Source organism: Pseudochaenichthys georgianus, chromosome 9, assembly GCF_902827115.2.
Source record: "Pseudochaenichthys georgianus chromosome 9, fPseGeo1.2, whole genome shotgun sequence".
Taxonomy (NCBI): Eukaryota; Metazoa; Chordata; class Actinopteri; order Perciformes; family Channichthyidae; genus Pseudochaenichthys; species Pseudochaenichthys georgianus.
Window position 1 is genome coordinate 37,299,278 of NC_047511.1, and position 19,240 is coordinate 37,318,517.

General features: G+C 40.5%; 1 protein-coding gene across 1 annotated transcript; it reads right to left on the reverse strand.

Moving 5' to 3' along the window:
* Positions 1 to 48: 48 nt before the first annotated feature.
* On the reverse strand, positions 49 to 7,844 carry foxn4 (forkhead box N4). The gene is made up of 10 exons (XM_034091433.1): positions 7,470 to 7,844; positions 6,788 to 6,888; positions 4,146 to 4,312; positions 3,513 to 3,628; positions 3,317 to 3,427; positions 3,024 to 3,151; positions 2,796 to 2,892; positions 2,486 to 2,693; positions 1,363 to 1,755; positions 49 to 935 (listed from the first exon to the last, which is right to left on the reverse strand). Exons 2-10 carry the CDS (start codon positions 6,865 to 6,867, stop codon positions 685 to 687), a joined length of 1,551 nt encoding a protein of 516 aa, XP_033947324.1. The 5' UTR covers positions 6,868 to 6,888; positions 7,470 to 7,844; the 3' UTR covers positions 49 to 684.
* Between the last annotated feature and the right edge of the window lie 11,396 nt (positions 7,845 to 19,240).

The window sequence follows — 19,240 nt, forward strand, 5'->3', positions numbered from 1 at the left end:
CATTTGATTTTTATTATGATCAAGTTAATGAACATAATATACATCTGACTTTGAGACATGTTATTCACATTGTGTAAAATAATAATGTGTAAAATCTGGATTACTCAAAATGTTGGCACACAATGGCATTTTGGAATGAAGTGGGTAAACTCAGTCAAAAGAAAGCTTTTCTGTGGCGATAGCAATTTGAAACATTCAAATATATACAGCAAAAGATTGCTAGAGTCATCACCTTCTCCAGCTGCCTTTTCATAAATATAAATAAAACATCACAGCAATAATGTCTAGCACAATACAACAGACAAGAGACGGGAATCTACAGTATGTTAGGGCTTTACAACGCAGAGAGAAAAACTTGAGGACGCTAAAGCGTACATCTCCACATAGTCTTTGTACTCGTGCAGGCTTTGAGTCTTCGCTCGGCAAAGCTAGGTTTCTTAAATCTTACATATTTTCTTTCTTCTTAATCTTCTTCTCTTAATTGATCAGCAGTTTTAGTTCTTAGTGAGCACTTGTGGGCTTTATGTGAAATGATTTGTGAAGTAGTTCCCGGCTGACTGTAGGAAAGCAGTTTGATTTGTAGGAGCACAAAATAATTCAGATTTTGACCTCAGTCGGCTTCCACAGATATCCAAAGACGGTTGAATAAATCAGGTCGACTCTGTTTGACACAGCTCAGCTGCTTCATAACAGGGCGATGGGCTTGTTGTTGGCCTGTGCACCCATATACTGGGAGGCCAGGTGATCCTGGGTGGTGTAGGCGGTGTAGAGACCCGTCACTTGCACATCTGACAGCGGCAGGTTTGCTCCGTTGGACATGGGAGTCAGGTGGGCTGTTCCCAAGTCACAGTCTGATAGTCGGAGGGGCGAGTTACTGAAGGTGCCCAAAGCATCCAGGTTAAAGCTGTCGTCCTTCATTTCCTCCCACAGATTACCTGAGCAGATGGAAGGAGAGGTTAGTATACTGATGGAACAACACTTCTATTTTATTGTTTTTATTTCTTTTGTTTTATGTCTTATAAGATAAGAAGTATTTTATTCATCCCAATTTGGGAAATGTTTGCATTGCAGCAGCATAAAAAGACATTGTACATTAGAGAAATTAAAAGACTAGAAATAGACAATCCAAAATGTAAACGTCTCAAATAGAAATAAAATGGCATTAAAAAAGTAAAAAAATATACATGTGGAAAATATACATTTGGAAATACAACATTATACATGTTTTGCTGCATTGTTGGAGGAGCCTTGGACTTAAGTTTTTCATTGCCATATCTACACAGTGGCTGCTGTGCATGACAATAAAGCCTTTGAATTATATAGCAAACTTAAAATAAAATGATATTTAAATAATGTGTTTACCTTGAAGGGCGAAGTCCATGATGCTGGGGTCCAGTGCGTCCACCTCTGTGTGCGTGTCACCGTGCACGATGTAGAAGTCTTCATGCTGCTTGTTGGAGTGCTGGGTGAGTGGACTGTGGCAGAGGTCAGGGACGGTGTGGAGGGGGGGTGTCTGGGCCGGGGCTGGGGACATGGGAGCGAGGCGGGCCTGAGCGTGGAGCTGGGCCTGGAGCTGGTGGTGCTGGTGCATGGGTAAACAGGGCAGGGACAGCGTGACAATCGGCTGAGGCTGCATCTGGGACGGGACGGACAGCGGGAGGCCGGAGGGACAGCTGGGGAGGCGGGTCATGCCGGCCTCTAAAGCCTTACGCCTGCAGTTCTCTGGGCGGTCTGTGATCAGTTTGTCCAACTCATCTGCAGGGGAAAAAAAGGATTATCAGACAAGGTCAGATTGTATTGACTTGGGTGGGAGAAGTACTCAGATGTTGTACTTAAGTAAAAGGAGAAGTACCCGAGTGTAGGAATACTCTGTTACAGGTAAAAGTCCTGCAATCAAAATGTTACTTGAGTAAAAGTACAAAAGTATAAGCATCAAAATATACTTAAAGTACAAAAAGTAAAAGTACTCATTATGCAGATTGGTCCATTTCAGAATAATATATTTTGATTATAATTATATTGTATTGTATTGATGTAGTTTTAATCATTTTGTATGCTGCAGGGTAGCTTGTGAATGGTACTCCAGGTGTAACTAGAGTCTTATTTAAGTGTTGACTATATTTCACATCATTAATCCAAATCTGCAAAGTAACTAAAGGTATTAAATAATTGTAGTGGAGTAGAAAAAAGTAGTATAACATTGAAATACTCAGAGTGAAGTACAAGTCCCTCAAAATGTTACTAATGTAGTATTTGAGTAAATCTACTGAGTTACTTTACACCACTGCTTAAAGCCTTTTTGAGCTTAACACTTTTCAAGACTGCATTCATTCTAACAAAATGATGGCACGAGGTATTTCTAAAATTCAACAAATGTTGTTTCAAGGAGGAAGGACGTCTTTCAACAAGGCACATAGTTTACAAATAACTGTCGACTTAGAATCTGATTCTGATCAAATCGAATAAAACATGGATTCATCCTAACCAGGGTTAGCCATGCTGCGGCGGATGGCTGGAAGGTCCTTGCGTTTCCACTTCTGCATCTCTTCCTCCATCTTGTCAATTTTGGCAGGGTTCAGCGCCCACAGACAGCCCTTACGGGAGGAGCTGCTCGTCTTGTTCTCCACTTTCTCGAAGCATTTGTTCAAGGACAGGTTGTGTCTGACTGAGTTCTTCCATCCATCAGGTGCAATCTGCAGGGAGAAAAGGGGACGTTTATAATAAGTCAAATGTTTTCTCAACTGCATGCATGTTGATCTTCTGTCCTTTCCTGCAATATAAATAGAGTAGCATACCTTGAAATAAGGGAAGTGATCCTTCATAAAGCTATAGATCTCACTGACTGGGAGGCTGCCAGTTTTGCTGTTCTTCAGAGCCATGGCAATCAAACAGCTGGGAAGAAATGACCAGAAAACAATCGTCATTTTAATGCAGTTCAAAAAGAAAAGGCTGAAATACACTGAAGATTATTAGGAAGATGTGGTAGGTGTTTTTATATGTGAGGTATGGTAGTGAAGTCTGACCTGTAGGAATAGATTGGCTTGGGGAAAGACTTGGGCTGCAGCTCCTGGTCTTGTGGAGCCAGACGAGGTTGTGTGAAAAGACTTTGGTTGTTGAAAGAGACATTGCTATAAAGCCCACCAGTTGAACACTATAACAAAAATAGAGAAAAATATCATCATTTGCATTTATTCATTGTGACCAACCAAGTTTCTATCAGGTAGCATCAAGTGCAGAGATCCATGTTATCCACACAAATAGCAAAAGACGAATTAGCAACAACAAAAAATGTGATTATTAGTTGAGAGTTTGGTACCTGTTGTCCGGTTTGGGTAAGAGAGTACACCTGCTGGGGGGCAGACTGGTAGACTGAGGTAGGGCACTGGTATCCCGGAGAGGGCATCCCAGTCATGGAGAATGGAGACATCTGTAAAGCAGATACAGTAATATTTGTTAATCATCCCTATAACACGCTTGCTTGTTTTCTTTCTTGCAATTCTGTTGAAACTCACACTTCCGCTGTGGGTGTTGATGATGTTGATTCCCAGAGGGCTGTGCTGCATGTTGCTCTGGAGGTGCAGCATGGAGCCTTGACCCGCCGTCATCGCAGTCATGTTGCTCAGTTGAGCTGTGAGAAGGAGCAATAATTGTATTAGATTTAAAAAAGTGTACTGAAATAATCCTGAATTTTTTATCCAGAGAGATATGATGTGATGGCTGTAACAACCAGAAGAATATATAGAGGAATAGGTAGTATGTTTTTGATAATCATATAACCAAAAATTACCACAATAAGAAGTCTTTATCTAAGCTTCTGTTGAAAGTGCTACACATAAAATGTTCAGTATATAGCTGCAAATTGGTCCTGTCAGTACATTTTATTTATGTTTGTATTCATTTTAATTATAATTGTTTGCATTTTTGATCTGCTGAGCACAATACATACTCTATTTGAATGATGGTTTGAGGTTAACTGTCCCTGTGTTATTAGTAAAGCATCGTCCCAACAGCAGTGCTGTACTGTTAACGTCCATTATGACACTGTGTTCATATCTGCAGATGAGGGAATCCTGCTGTCCTGATTATCCAATGAGAGGGCTGATGCCGTTTTTGAATGTTGCTCTGTCCCCTCCCTGTCCCCTCACCTGTCTGTTGCTCCAACAGGCTGCCCTGGGGGGGGCCGTTACTGAGGCCTCTGCTATCAGCCATCTGCTGGAGCCGGGGCACATCCACTGAGGTGAGCCATGACAGAGACTGCAGGTCCCCAGGGAGGTCCTCCTCCCTAAGCTGGGAGGGGTCCGTGGTCAGAAGCCTTCAAAAGAGGAGAAAGAGGGGGGGTTAACACGGCTGTCACACACAGACACACACAAGTGGAATTTAAATCTAAACACTAGATAGAGCATTTTGTCCTTCAAAGTCAGCCCACTGTAATGAGTGTGAATGTGGGCAAACAGAGATGAAAGCTGCTCAGTGAAGCCGGGCATCAGCCATCCAGGATTTACCATAAGTAGATTAACTACAAGTGTTATCTTGCAGTGACAGTTTTATTCACCGATGGAGTTAAACAAGCTTAACGTTGAGACTAATTCATCTGTTAGGATTAGGTTTTTTAATTTATTATAAAGGCACACTGACCTTTGTGTTTCTAGTTATTAACAAGATTCAGTTTTTCTTTTCAATGATTTGAAAATAAATGCAAAACATTTTTTAATGTTGTTTTGTATTTTATATTTCAAAAGAATATTTTTCCAACCTATAATGTATTAAAATGTTCTTTAAAGGGAATTCAGATGTAGGATTTCTGTTTAACCAGTGCCCTGTTAGTACCAATACGCTTCAGCCATTACGTTTTTTATGAGGCGAGCCTCGAAGAGAAAGCAAAGAAAGGAGAGGAATCCTCTTGAATCCTCTCCAGTCTTCTCCGCACACACACACTTACTGTGCAAAGGTCTAGTAATTGGGGTCGCTATGACAACACACACTATTCAGTTAGGGTCTGTAGACAGTGAATAAGTACCCACCCCTCCCCTTCACACACACACAAAATCTCCTAATAAAAAAAATCAACCCTGTGTCAGGTGACCACGGCCTCGCCTTCCACCATTGGCTGAATCATAAGTAAACAATGCATTGGATCGTTTGAAACATGGGACAGCAGCACATGTTGCCTGTAACAGTTGGCCTTGTCTATTGAAAAATGATCACCTATTGTGTCCCAAACGACAAATCTGCCCAGTGGCACGTGGCTCTATTGTCTTCCCCAGACCCTTCCTTGATTGTCTCTGTCGTTTCTTTTCTTTACACAGCCCCCTTGCATTAATCTGTTGGAATGACAGCCCTCACATAAGAGGGACAAATAGGATGCCATCTGCTTCCCTATCCCTTTCCAGCCTCTAACCTCACCCAAACCCCCTTCCCCCATCGCCTTGCCCCGTCCTCCATTAATGGGGGAAATCAACGGAGCCTCGGGCCAGTGGGGGGTGCAAGTGTAGTTTGAGGTCAGGGCTGTGTGTCTGCCGTCTAAAGCAGTGACATCATGCAGCCGGGAATCAGCAGCACACTTCCTCCAACACCTTGCATGCGCCACTAAAGGATTCAGAGTGATCATCCTTTTTGCAGCAGGTGGCATTGTGAAGTTTAACACCCTGCGTAAGGTCACAATATCTGGAGCTTTAAAGTAGAGTTTTTGTTAGTTATTGGGCGACTGACTTACTCTTTTTTTCTGTTTTGCTGCTAATAGTTTTATTTTACTTCTGGAAAAATACAGAAATTATATCTATGCATACACGTCTGAGAGTCTATGACTTTTTGAAACTTTTTTAACTTTGGTATTCTTTTTTTAAAGCATAAACGTAGGTGTGCATACACTCAAATCAAAACTATATTTGATATGGCTTTACTTTTCAGAATCTGAATTCCTTTGTTCTTCTCACAAAGGGGAAATGTATATTGTTACAGCAAAGTATAGATAGAGACAAAACAAAATAGTACACTATTATATAAAAGATAGTATTCAAAATGATTACAATTCACAGAAGTACACATTCAGGTTTACACTTTTGATTCACAACTCAACTCAATGTGGCAATTGCCTATTATTAAAGCCTGTCACAAACTGATAGAAATGTAAAGATGATACATGGGGGGTCTTATTCCCACTCCCCTCCCCTCTCTCAATCAGCAGCATAGAAATTGTTCACTGATGCAAAACATGTTGAGCTGGTGTCTCCGTGTATCATCCCGGCTTTCCCAGAAGTTCAACAACACAAAATATTGCACCTCCTCCTCCCTCCCTCCCTCTCTGCCTCCCTCTCTGCCTCCCTCCCTCCCTCCCTCCCCCTCCCTCCTTTTCTAATTGGGAGCCACTTGTGCATACTGGTGACCCAGAGTGCCCGTCTCCCCCTGAGCAGGCAGGCCAAGAGGCTCAGGCTCTCCGTGTGCCGACAGCGGGAGTGTAAACAGAGCTGATGGTTTCTGACAGATCCTTTCAGACCGAAAATCATTTATTCTTCAGGATTTTTTTCTCCTTCTTCATGAAACCCCCCATGCACAAAAAGAACTGTCCATCTACCTTCAGATTAAACATAGTGGGTTTGGACAGTTTGTTCCATGACCATTTGGGAAACACCTTTGAAGGTTTGACAAATAGAAATATGCCTTTTATCTATTGAGGCGTCACCGATTTGATCCTTAGTGTTTTTGAACATATGCAACACATTTTAATATGTCGTTTAGTGGTAGAGGATTCTGATACAACTCCATCTTTATTTAAAATCTCAAGTCTTACCTGTAGTCCTGTGGAGACGGATGATGCCCCGCATTCTCAATGATTCCTGACATCATGGATGTTATTCCACCTTCTATCATTTCCTGGGATATGTGGTACCACTGCAATGAAATACACACAATGAACATACTTTAGGTTATCCTCCCAGTGAATATTCAAACTGGGATCAAAAACCTATGTACAAGAAATGATCTAAACATAAATTGTGTCTTCAGTAAACAGCAAGTGCTATTCTGAAAATATAAGATTGTTCAACAAAAATAGTACATTTTAAACTGAAGTGTAAGATTTAATAAACATTGAGCATAACAAAAAGCAAATAAAAAATAAATGTAATGGTGGCTCATAAACTGTCTGTTTGGCATCAGTGTGCCTTTGTTGTATTCAAATCCCATTTTGCAGTTTGAATCATTTTAGTTCACTTTACTTCACTAATTTAGCTCTAATTCAATTTCCTAGAAATGCTGATAACTAATAACTTGTAGCCTAATCAAGTGTTCAGCTTAAATGTGTACATAACAGTTTGGACACATTAGCTCAGGTTTAAATGTCATTCAGACTTCCAACAGAGAAACTGTGGTTAAAGTCTAAAGAAAATACATTAAAATATCCACATTCTCTTGAAGAAACAACAATCCGACAAAGACTATGATGAGATAAAAAAGAAATGATTCAATTGTACCTGTTTAGGATGATATTGAAGAAAGTGTGAGCTGGTCGGAGCCCCTGTACTGTATTTCACTGTGTTGCACTTGATTCTCCAAAAACCGTTTTTAAATTTCCCTCTCTGGAGCTGTCCAGCGCTCGCACATGCGCAGTGGAGACTTCAGCAGAGCTCCCAGGCGCCCGGGGGGCAGGAGGATACCATGAGTTTGACAGCTGCTATTAATGCAGTGCCTGTTAACAGTCCCTACAACGTCCACACTTCACACGGCAGGAGTAGAGATGTCGAGGTTTTATTTTTCTCTCAGTTTTTGGGGGACTTTGTGCCACAGTGCGGTAGTGGTGCGCTCCTCAACTGCACCCAAACAAGTCCTTGTATTAAAAGTCAGGTCCCACTTCCCCCAAATGTAGTCCGCCTATTAGATCGTTATTAGAAATATAAGATTATTGGATTTTTAGAGAAAATATGCCCACGGTCTTTCTTTCCGTGCGTGTCCCTCCAGTGGTCGTGGCACACAGGTGCGTCTTATCAAAACACCAAATAGCCTACACGAGTTAAGGCCTAAATCCTGTTGAGGCTATTTAGAGTATTTGGAACAAAACCAAAAATCAGATTAAGCGTAATAGGGTTAGAAAAGTTAAACAAAAAATGCATAAAAATTAAATATCCATTTTGCTCCGCTATCTCTTCCTGTCAGGTTATTCCCAGTAAGCTCTCTCGATCAGGTCTAAGACGATTTGAGTCGCTACTTGTGTTGGCATCTGTGTAGGCTGTGTGAGTGTGAACTTTTTTTTTTAAGGGAGTGCTTGCAGATAATTTGCTTCCCGCCGCTGTGGCCGCGTCCTGCTCCTCTCAGCAGTGGGAAAAGCAGCCGGGGAGGCGCGGAGGGGGCCGGGGGCTGCTCAGGAGGCGGCAAACACTCACTCTGCAGGTCCACTCAGAGAAAAAAGTCGCATGAAACTGTCTCAGATTGCTAACACATTTCACTATAATCAAGGGAATAAGAAATGCACCACTTCCTCATTTCTAAGTTAACCTAACTGTATTTTCGGTTTTGTGAACTGAGCTGTGGGATTTCTTCTTCACTTCATTTGTCTATTTATTTCTCTGTAGCACTTTGGTCTGGCGGGTTTAAAGTGCTTTACAAATAAAGGTGTATTGTATAGTATAAGCTAAGTGTGAAAAACTAACAAAACACTCCCAACTTCAGATTTTCAATTTGCATTTCTGTGAATGAAAAATAACCTTTTCATTTTAGAAGAAAAACACAAATATCTTAAGCCTTTTGGGTTTAGGTGTGATTTTAGGAAAAGTATTTGGCTTTTTCCCCATGTGTAAAACATCTAGAAAAATTCATCCGTATGAAAATGATTAGAGTTGAAAAATAGCTTTTGTTTGTTTGTTTACTTTTACCATACTTTCTGAGAAAAATACATGCACAGACCCCAGGGGTCCTTGGGGAGACTCCAGGGGGTCCCCACCAAAGGAGAAGTTACATTTTCCATTGTGTGATTAGAACTTTAATGGGCTGCCTTTCAAATTAAATATATCCCTTTAAACAGTTTTATAATTCATAAAAGACATAAAGAATGACAGAAATCTTCTAAAAATAAATATCTGATGCAGTTAATGAGATAACAGTATACGTTTTAGCAGACTTAAATGTAAAACCTGTTGGAGATTAAAATGTTCTGCCGGAAATTAAAGGGGAATTCCTTAAGGTCTGTGGGGAGGCTGCAGTGACAGCAGTATCAGCCCCTTGGGACCCTACAGATGGTAAATCGGCCTGTCACAATAGGCACAATCAATGATTACATGCATGAACGTAACGGACAAAAACAAGACCGTCACCGTCCTCAGAGATCCTGAAGGTCCTAAAGCCTGCAGGGTTTGATCTGGAGGGGCAAAGTAAAGAGGGGGGGGGGGGCTCTGCGTGAGATTCTGCAGGTCAAGAGTAGTTGGTGTCATCAGGGTGACCTCTGCATTTACTTACAATATTCTCAACAACATTTAGTTTACAGTAAACATTTTTTACATGCATATGGTTTACTTCATCTGTAACTCCTCGTTCTTCCACTATTTTATTGTTTTTTGCATTTTGTTTTATTGTTTTATGTCCCAATATAATCATGTTGCATTGTTGGAGGAGCCTGGGACTTAAGATGTTCATTCTACATTGTAGCGACTGTGACAATAAAGCCTTTGAATCCTTGAATAGAAACTCCACAGGTGCAAAACAGGCAAAGCCTCTTTGTACATTTCTTCATCAATTATTGAGTTTATTTGCCAGCTGCAGGGGTCTGACAATAAGTACACACAATTTACAAACATAATTAGTCTGTTGAAAATAATGATGGGCTAATCTGAATAATAACTCCAGTTAATGTTTAAGTAAAGAGTCAACATATTCCCCATGGTCAAATCATGTTGAGAGGATTGGCTGGTGTTTTACGTAACGGTACATTCATATAATGTTGGCCTAAAAAAACAACTCAATTTGATTAAATCAACTCAGGCTTTGGAAACTTGTAATGGATCTTTTTAAAACCTTTTTATAGCCCAAATGCAGAGGACAGGAAGCGATGGAAGCAAATGTTCTGCTGACGGTGTGACCCAGGCACAGATGTTTTGTAGCTGTGTTATTGGCTGGTGCTCTTATGATCTACACTTTGTATTTCAAATTGGTCACACTTCAGTCATTTCATTCTGTCACAATAACAAGATTCAGCAAAGGGCACGTATGTGGTTACTTTGGCAGCTGCTATTTCAGATATGTCTGTTGTGTTTTCTCCTTACTGCATTACATTATTTGTTATCAGCAAAGAAATATTATGAGCTTCTGAAAACTATGAATTATTTAATTATTTAAGTTTGCATGCCTTTAGCAAATATCAGCATATGGTGATATTAAAAAGCAAAGAGTGAAGAAGTATTCTACTTGTGGTTAAAGTAACATTACTACAGTGTAAAAACATTCTGTCAAAAGTTAAACTCATACATTAAAAGTGTTGCTAAAGTAAAAGTACAAAAGTTTTAGAATTTATCCGGTATTTCAGGATCATGTTCATTTTCAGTTGGATTAAAATGACTGATTACAACACCAAAAGGTGGAGCTCATTTTAATTAGTTCATATACAGCTGGGTAGCTTAATATATTTATACATTTATATATATTTTATATGTCTAATTACAATATTTACCTACAAAATTTAATTGAGCAGATGTATAAAATTGCAGAGAATAGAAAGTACCTTAAAATTGTACGACACTTTGGTAAATGCACTTAATTATATTCCATCATTGCTAAAAAGTAGGCAGCGAAAAAAGCAAAATAATCTAAAGCGATCTCACAGAAAGCTGCCGGCCTGAGCATCAGGAGTCATTTCAGGCTCAGTGTCGAACATCTGGACGGGAGGAGCTGGCCATTAAACCCCCAACGCTGTGATTAGAGGACAGCCTGTTCCCCTCATGAGCTACACCTTTACCATATGTGTGGTTAAATACTGTATTTACTCATAGTGACGTGTATTTTTTATTTATTTAACCGAGACAGTGTACATTAATACAAATGTCTGTAAATGTTAGCCGGAAGGTTATCTTTCATCTGTAGTTTGATTTGATTTTTGATTTTAATATACTTTATAATCCCCGTGGGGAAATTTTTTCTCTGCATTTCACCCATCCTAGTGTTAGGAGCAGTGTGCTGCCATTTTGAATGGCGCCCGGGGAGCAGTGTAGGGAACGGTGCCTTGCTCAGGGACACCTCGGTAGCACTTGGTCTTGCCGGGACTTGAACTGGTGACCTTCTAGTTGCCAAGCCAAGTCCCTATGGACTTCGCCACCACCGCCCTGGACAGGTCTTGTTAATAACCCTAAAAACGAATTTCATTTAAAATAACAAGTAAATACCATCAGTAAAAGCAAAATAGAGGCTTACAATACTGGAAATGCTCATATAAAACAATAAAACAAAGCATGCATAATACATAGCAAAAGGACAGCAACAGGTTAAGGCACAGACAGACAGAGGGCTGTGAAGTGCAACAGATTATTTTAGTGATGACAGAGCTGATTCCTCACCATGTTTTCAAATGAGATTCAATTTTATAAACTGAATGTGTTTTGTTCTCGTATTGTTGCTGGGATTGAGTCCCATTATTGTGCAGCTTTAACAGAAAATGTAGATTGACTAAAAGAACATTTCCTGATTTGAATAATGCATCTCCTATTTGCATTTGTCCTTATGTTGATAAACAGTCTGAGAGGAGGTGAGGAGGGGCCGTGGATGATCTTGTACAGAAGGCAAGCATTTGCATGTTTAATTATATTTCCCCAGCTCTTCAAATTGTATCTTATATATTATCTATCTATTTATTATAAGAATTGTGCACTGATGAGAATGAACAGATTTCTTATCAAGTATTTTAAGTGTTTGTATGACAATCAGGTGAATGGCAATGAGCTTTTCATGGCCGTGTGATGCATTCAGGAAAGGGCAGGAACACACAGTGACGGCCCTGCTCGCTCATGGCTGATCAGGAGTAATATGGAAACAATGGGATCACCGCCTGAGGGCTGACCTCTGTTTTTAGCCTGTGTTTTTGTCTTGCACCAAGTGTTTACTGAAAACACCTCAGCCCCTCTGAGAACGAGGTCAGCTCGCCCTCTCTAATCAGACACAGTGTCCCCCCAGAACATCGTGTCACCCAGAGTGACCCTCCGGCCACACAGAGGAAGCTGCTGTCAGCCGTGCTTAGCCAAGGAGCAGCAACAGTGTCCTGCCAAATACTCTTTTCTCAGTGAAGCTTCAACCTGGATGGAGCAGATTGCCAGGTTCAGGTTGCCTTGTTAAATGTCAGCCAATCAGAGATAAAGCAGAACAGGTTTCAGTATACTTACAGCTTCACAGAGGGAGGCCAAAATAAAACAGTGCACCTTAACAACAGCTATAAGCAATATTTCATATTAAAATAAGCCCTTTACACAGCCGACATTTTGACTTGTCATAGTAGGAAAAGCCCTGATTTGGTTGGCTCTGATCTGTTAAAGTGTCCCACTAAGCCATGACAGTTGGCCAGCATTAGCAATAGCAGGACTGTGAACCATAGGAAATCAATGGGAAATCAGACATTGTAATGTTTCTTTAATTAGGTAAACTGAATCTTTAACCAAAATGACCTCAACCTGCTGCTGCTTCATTTACTCAATTGTTATAATTCATACTTCTACTTTAATTAGGTGTAATCTTATAAATTATACTTCATAATGTTGTACTGCAACTCCAAAGATAATGTACTTTTTATTCCGCCGCCCTAACATGATTACTGTAGGTACATAATAATGTTAGTGCATACTTTTCTTACTTATGAAAATGTATTTTCACTGTGTCTATTTCATATTTTATTTAAGAGATCTAAACATTTCTATATTCATTAATTAAAATCCATGTTTTCTTAACGTTTTCTTTTTTTTTTTTTCACGTTTTTTAGCATATGTTTTAATATTGGTCAAGCAAAATGCCCCTGCTGACCACATGTTTCTGCTTCTGACAGCAGAGGACTTCTCTGGGCAGACTGCTCAATATCACCATCCCATTGTCCTGCAGGATCACAGAAACATTTATTTTAAAGGTTTAGAAAGGTCAATTGGGTTGACCTCTGAGTGACCTGTGTCAACACCAAAGCCTCTGGTCTGAGGCGAGGTCAGTCCTGCTCAGTGCCCCAAAGGGTAAAGATGGAGCAAAAGTCCTCTTCTTTTTTCACATCCGATTGAGTGCAAAAAGCCTCATTTCCAAAAGAGCTCTCTAACTTTTATATGTGTCACAGCAGGCACATGATGTCCCCTAAGGGTGTCACTCAGACACCCCTCAGTCAAGTTGTCTGAATAAATGTGCATTTAGTTTTTGCAGTGACCTTGCAGAAGTCATCAAAGCTGGCATTTCATTCCTAGTGTGTGTGAGCGGGTATTTGGAGAAGAAAATGGTCAAATCAAGCTGGATACAATGCAATATTTAAAAGTTAAGTGCATAAACATAGGACAGAGTAAGAAAGCACAATCACAAGAGGCACTAAATGATGTTGTACATCCTTTTGGTCTCTTGAGCAGGACAGAAATGATAAAAGTTTTAAATAAAAGTCCAATGTGAAGTATGAAGTAACCTTTCTGACACCGGCATTTTGGGACTAAAATGATGACGGGGCCCAGGCTTCGTTACGCTGCTCTGACAAATTAGAATAATGGACTATGAAAGACGGAGAGGTCCAAAGAAAGGGACAGGGGAAGAAAGAAAGTCTTTGGGAAAAAGGGAATTAGATAGGAAGAGAGGGAGAAATAAAGAGAGGGAAACAGTGAAATGGAGACAAAATGAGAAGGAGAGAAAAGAGAGGGGGCAGTAGTGGTTTGATGTGAGTGTTATCATCAGCTCTCATTCTCAGCATGGATTCTATAATGGGAAAATCAACCTCTCTGACTCCTGTGTAATTGGATTTGCCGGGTCTCGTGCTGAATCAGAGCCCAGTGGGTAGCACAAAGCTTGTTAAGATTGGACAAGCATTGCCGGGCCGCTGGGCGAGGAGAAGAGGTGGGGCATCGACAGAGGTAACCCTGACAACTTTTCTGAAGTGGAGGAGGGTGAATAATTCAAATGTGTTGAATGCTCATCCTTTATAGACACTTGAGTCTAAGCTTTCCAATCAATCCATTAATTGTTTCATAAATGGTTTCTTTTGTTACAATTAGGTCACCAGGGCCGAGACAATGGACACCTGTGTTACCTTTGGGGGAGTTTGTTATTATTGAGGTAACCAGGAAACTAAAGTAAACACAGTTTTACTCTTTGCAAAGCTACATTAAGGCATTGTCATTTCTTCCACACAATTAGCCTCACAATAAACTACAATTCCCGTATCAAAACCTTTAATGTAATAGTGGTAAAGTATCCCTTTGTATCGTATAGATAGATACATCATAAATGCAGGAAAACAAAGTAGCCTATAGGCTCAACTCGTTCAGCTAGCAACATTAGCTTACTAGCATTGTCATGAATTTAGCAATGCACACATTAGCATTACGTTCAAAGTGCAGTTCAGCTGCTAGCATAGTTGTGCACTCTTTTTGTGTTGTTAATCCTGTCAATTGAGTGGCCTTTCTAACACCGTTTTTTGTGCATATTTGTCTGTCATCATTTGTAAACTTCTGAGAGTAATTCAAGCGGAGGTACTTTGGAGAAACCTACAACCACTTTTGAAAAAGACACCACATGCGGTAGGATGACTCCACGTGAAAGTGTTGTGAAGAGGAAAGGAGTGTCGTTGTCATCACAAACCGTATCCAAAGAGCCTACATCATCCCTTATTACCCAGTAAGAAAATTAACGTTAACAAATATGGTATGTATTTATTTGCCTGACATGTATAGGCCTATAGTTTAATTTCATCTTCATCTGCTTTACTTGCACATTTGTCAGAAAAATAATCTGCTTTATTTTATTCTACTCAGTCTCTTCTTGCAAACCTTTTTTATGTTTTGTATGACCAGTGGCGTTTCTATATGTACAAAAGTGGTGGGGCACAACAAACTCAGATGTCTATATATAAGCTTCTGCAGAGAGTTTCATGGCTGGTGAGGCACTGGCACTGACTCTTCAGGTTTACAAATATATTAAATCAAAATATAATATTATTTTCAAAAGCTTTTTTTGTCTGATGCTTCAATTACTTTTAAACAGACAGTTCAAGAGAAGGATACCCAAAAAAATGTAATTTTATCATTTAAATATTGAATTGTAAGATCCCATTTTCAATAAAATTGCAGTCTTACTTTGACTTGAAGATGAAGTCCATTTGCCTATCCTTCTGGACAAACATCTCTATTACTTTTTTGTAAAAGTCCTCCTTATCTTCTTGTAGTTTCAAAAGTCTATCATAAATGTAATCTAATCAATAGATTTTTGATTCGAAAATTATAAAAGTAGGGTAGACATGTGGATATTATCCGGCTGAACAAAACGTACATTTATCTAACAGCTACGTTTCCCACAGATCTTATTTTGAGCTATTTTCTAAAATCCTATGGAGAAATCTCGTTGCTTTTTTGTGGAGGGAAGCCATGCGCAGCTTACTTCCTGGTTTTAGGAGGCGTCACTGCAGCTCTCTCTCCTCCTCTTCACACACCACACTTTTCGCGGCACACGTACTTACAGCCAATCAGCTCTGAATTATGTGAGATGACGTATGGTGGGGATGGCAGCACTTTGCCCCTCTGGTCATTATTTTTTGCCACACACATTAAATAGGAAAATACTCTGAGCATGCGCAGTGTAGTTTTTGCAGTCACCGTTCACTTAGACAGTCAGAGGGAGGGGCAGGATCAGGTTTTGTCCCACATGACTCTAAACAGCTCAATAGGCACACACTGTAGACACTAATTAGAAGAACACATACTAAAACAGCAATGAGACGAATCAGATGATTAAACATGATCTTAAAATATATTTAATATATTTTTTAATTTATTTTTTGCATTTTGTTGTAATCATATATTTTAATACTTTCTGCTGACACTAGGTGGGGCTGTGCCCCACCTGCCCCTAATGACCAGTCGCCACTGTGTATGACTATGTTGCATTGTTGGCGGAGCTCTCTTTAATTTAAAGGTGGGGTAGGTAATTCACTTCAGAAACACTTTGTTATATTCCATGGAATGCTCTTAACATCCCGATAGCAATGAATATATGAAATGCTTTGACAATAAATCCATAAAAAAAAGTCATCTGTGGAAGCCGTTGCGCTGTAAAAAGCACGGGCTAAAATAACTGGATGGTCTACCTGCCTGTCAGCCTTCCATTCTGTGCACAAACTTATCTCGTGCCCTCATTGGTCATGTGAGCATTCGTGTGTGTTGGAGGAGGGGCTCTGTAAGGAAGTCTGAAGGAAGGGGCATTTTTTTCCTTTCTGCGTACTTTCAAATACTAGCGCACTCGAGCTGGTTTCGCCATTCTTACCTACCCTACCTTTAAGATTTTCATTACATTTTCTGCACTGGAGCTAGTGTGCATTTGGAATCTTTGAATCTTTATTAGTTCTAACAGATTTCAAGCTAGCATGTTATTTTCTGGGCAATGCTGTCTGCCTAGCCTTGAGGATTACAAGGTTTTGTGTTTTACATCATTACTATTGTATGTTTTAAATATTTGATTACATGTTTTTGTTGAAGTTTGCATGTAAGGGCATGCTATGTTTAAGTTGATGACCGAATATTGCCATGTCACTGGTTCACATCTGGCCAAGGACCTTTCAAATCTCCATTTCCTTTAATTTCCTTCACTTAAATGTCATTAAGGGGGTTTAGTTAAGATCTCAAAGACCTTCAAATTCTATTAGATTGACTGGAATCAAAGTTTCTGGTAATAGCTTCCATCCAAGCAAAAAACGAGGTAATTGCATTTGGGCATCAACCCAGTAGCATTGTGCAGAGGCACTAAGCATTGGCAGCTCCGACGGCCACTCAAAATAATAGTTCTCCCCTCACCAGCATTGTTATACTATGTAATAAAGCAGTTGGTGATTAGTCTGTAATGTATCCATCTAATCAAAGATCAGTAACCAGACCTTGACTGTGCCAGCAGGAGAGAAGAAGGAGACCGGGGGCTTTTAAGCTGTTGGTAGTGATGTAATGGAACTTAGACACGGAGAAGAAGGAGAGAGGGAAAGGGAGATGGTTGGATTGGTATGGTTTGGATCTGGTTTCTGTATCGTTATGTTACACTCAGTAGAGCAGTAGATACCCAGGTAAGCACTGAGTAAGATCTCCCTGTCCCTCCACCTCCCACGACATGAATGATTAAGCACCTGACCCACAGTGCCTTGGGCCTTTGCATATGTGCACCCAGGCCTCCACACATCATCACTACTACTACTACGGCACACTGGATGAATGAGCTGCCAGCCAAACCAGAGTAGACGACAGTTATTGTGTTTTTTATTAGTATTATACGAGCTGGACTCTTGCAAATTAACTGTCAACCATCCTGTGTTTACAGGTTCACTGCTTGTCTTCATGCAAGCAGACACAGGAGGACAAGCTACTCTCGTCTAACTTGTCTGGAGAGGTTTTTTTTTCACAGTTTGAATCCTCATCGAAAGTCTGCATCTGACAGCAGAGTAGTAACAGAGCTTCAGAAATGCAGGTTTGGGTTTTCTTTTGTGTCGTAAACTTTTGTAATGTGTTCATTTTGTCACCAGGTTTGATCATTGTATAGTGTTTGCTGAAGTTGACTTATCATACCATAGATGATGTCCAAGAGTTTTAAAAACTGTAGTGATCCATTGACCAAAGGCATTTCAAGAATAATAGATCCGAGTGCTGTTGCAAGTCACTTTTTATGAGAGTCTAATGAGGAGATTCATCTTACCGTCATGCTCAAGTGTGTTTTTCACCTTCTCTTCTAAATAGTAACTAACTAAGCAGATTTCCCAAAAATGTTAAACTAACGCTATACATTGATATTGAGTTACATGACCTTGGTTGGTACCACCTGAGCGGAACAAAACAGTGTTAATCTCTTTCTCCTAGGCGGAGATATTACCAATACATGAGACAATCAGACAAAATCCTCTTTAAGAGGGGGATAAACTTTACCACTTACTTTGTGCTAATTTGCTACAGAAGCACCCCCCCCCCCCCCCCCGCCTTTGTCTAGAGATACCTCGGCTTCTCACACGGATGAGGTCACTCTGTCTCAGGCAACACTGACACTCTAGACCAAGACGAGGGACCATCTCTTCATTAAAATACAATTGGTTGTGCTCTGAGGTAGCAAGGCAATTCACCTGATCTGACAATGGCTTAGTGGATTCCTTACATAACCATTCTTTCCGCTGTGCATGTGATTGGGCTGTCGATTGTTTAATTATATCTAGAATTACAACCAAGTTCACTTGGTTTGTATTATTTAAAGCCACACAAAAAAAACACACATGCACAAGGACAACTTTTTTCTATATAGCCGGGGGCTTTCTTCGACTCTTTCTTTCTTGTCCTGCTGGACTGAGAACGCCCATTCAATGTTCAGCCTTTCTAGCACAGTGTCATTAGAAACACTTGTGCACGCTGCAGACAGCTTTCTTAAAAAGAAATACCTGCAGGACACCAAAGGAAACTTGAATGGGAACCACAAACCTTTAGATGTTGTCAGTGCGAGGAATGACCTAAAACATTAGCATTATCATCCACCCCGAACTCTTTAATCCTCCTCTTGACAGGAGCTTATCTGTTCATGTTATTACTTGTAATACTGTATGGCAGATCCCTAAGTCACGCTGTCCCAGCATATTGTCTGCTTGTGCTGCCCTGAGAGAAGCTTGTTCCCATGAAGAAAGGGGGTGTCACAGATACCCCACACCAGCACCACTACCATCACATTGCCAGATTGATTCTGACGTCCAAAAAAGGCTTCCTTCTATGATATTGTTCACCTGTCTCATTGGCTTAAAGTGGGTGGCTGGGAGGGGGAGGCTATGGGAAGGGGATCGGGTGGGGGTTATTGGTGGGGACACAGGGTGAGGGGTATTGTTGAGGAGAGGGGTGAGAGCATTGGGGGGTGAGGGGCTGACAGGTGGAGAAAAACCCTCTCATCTGACTAGCCTCCTCTATCCTTCCATGGGGCCCCGTGTGAGCAGAGTAATGAAGTCCAAATTACAGAACAGGATTGCTACGAACAAGCCTCTATTGTTCGCCCCGGGGCAAACTAAATGAGTGTCACAGCAAGCAGCGGGGCACAGACCGTTACT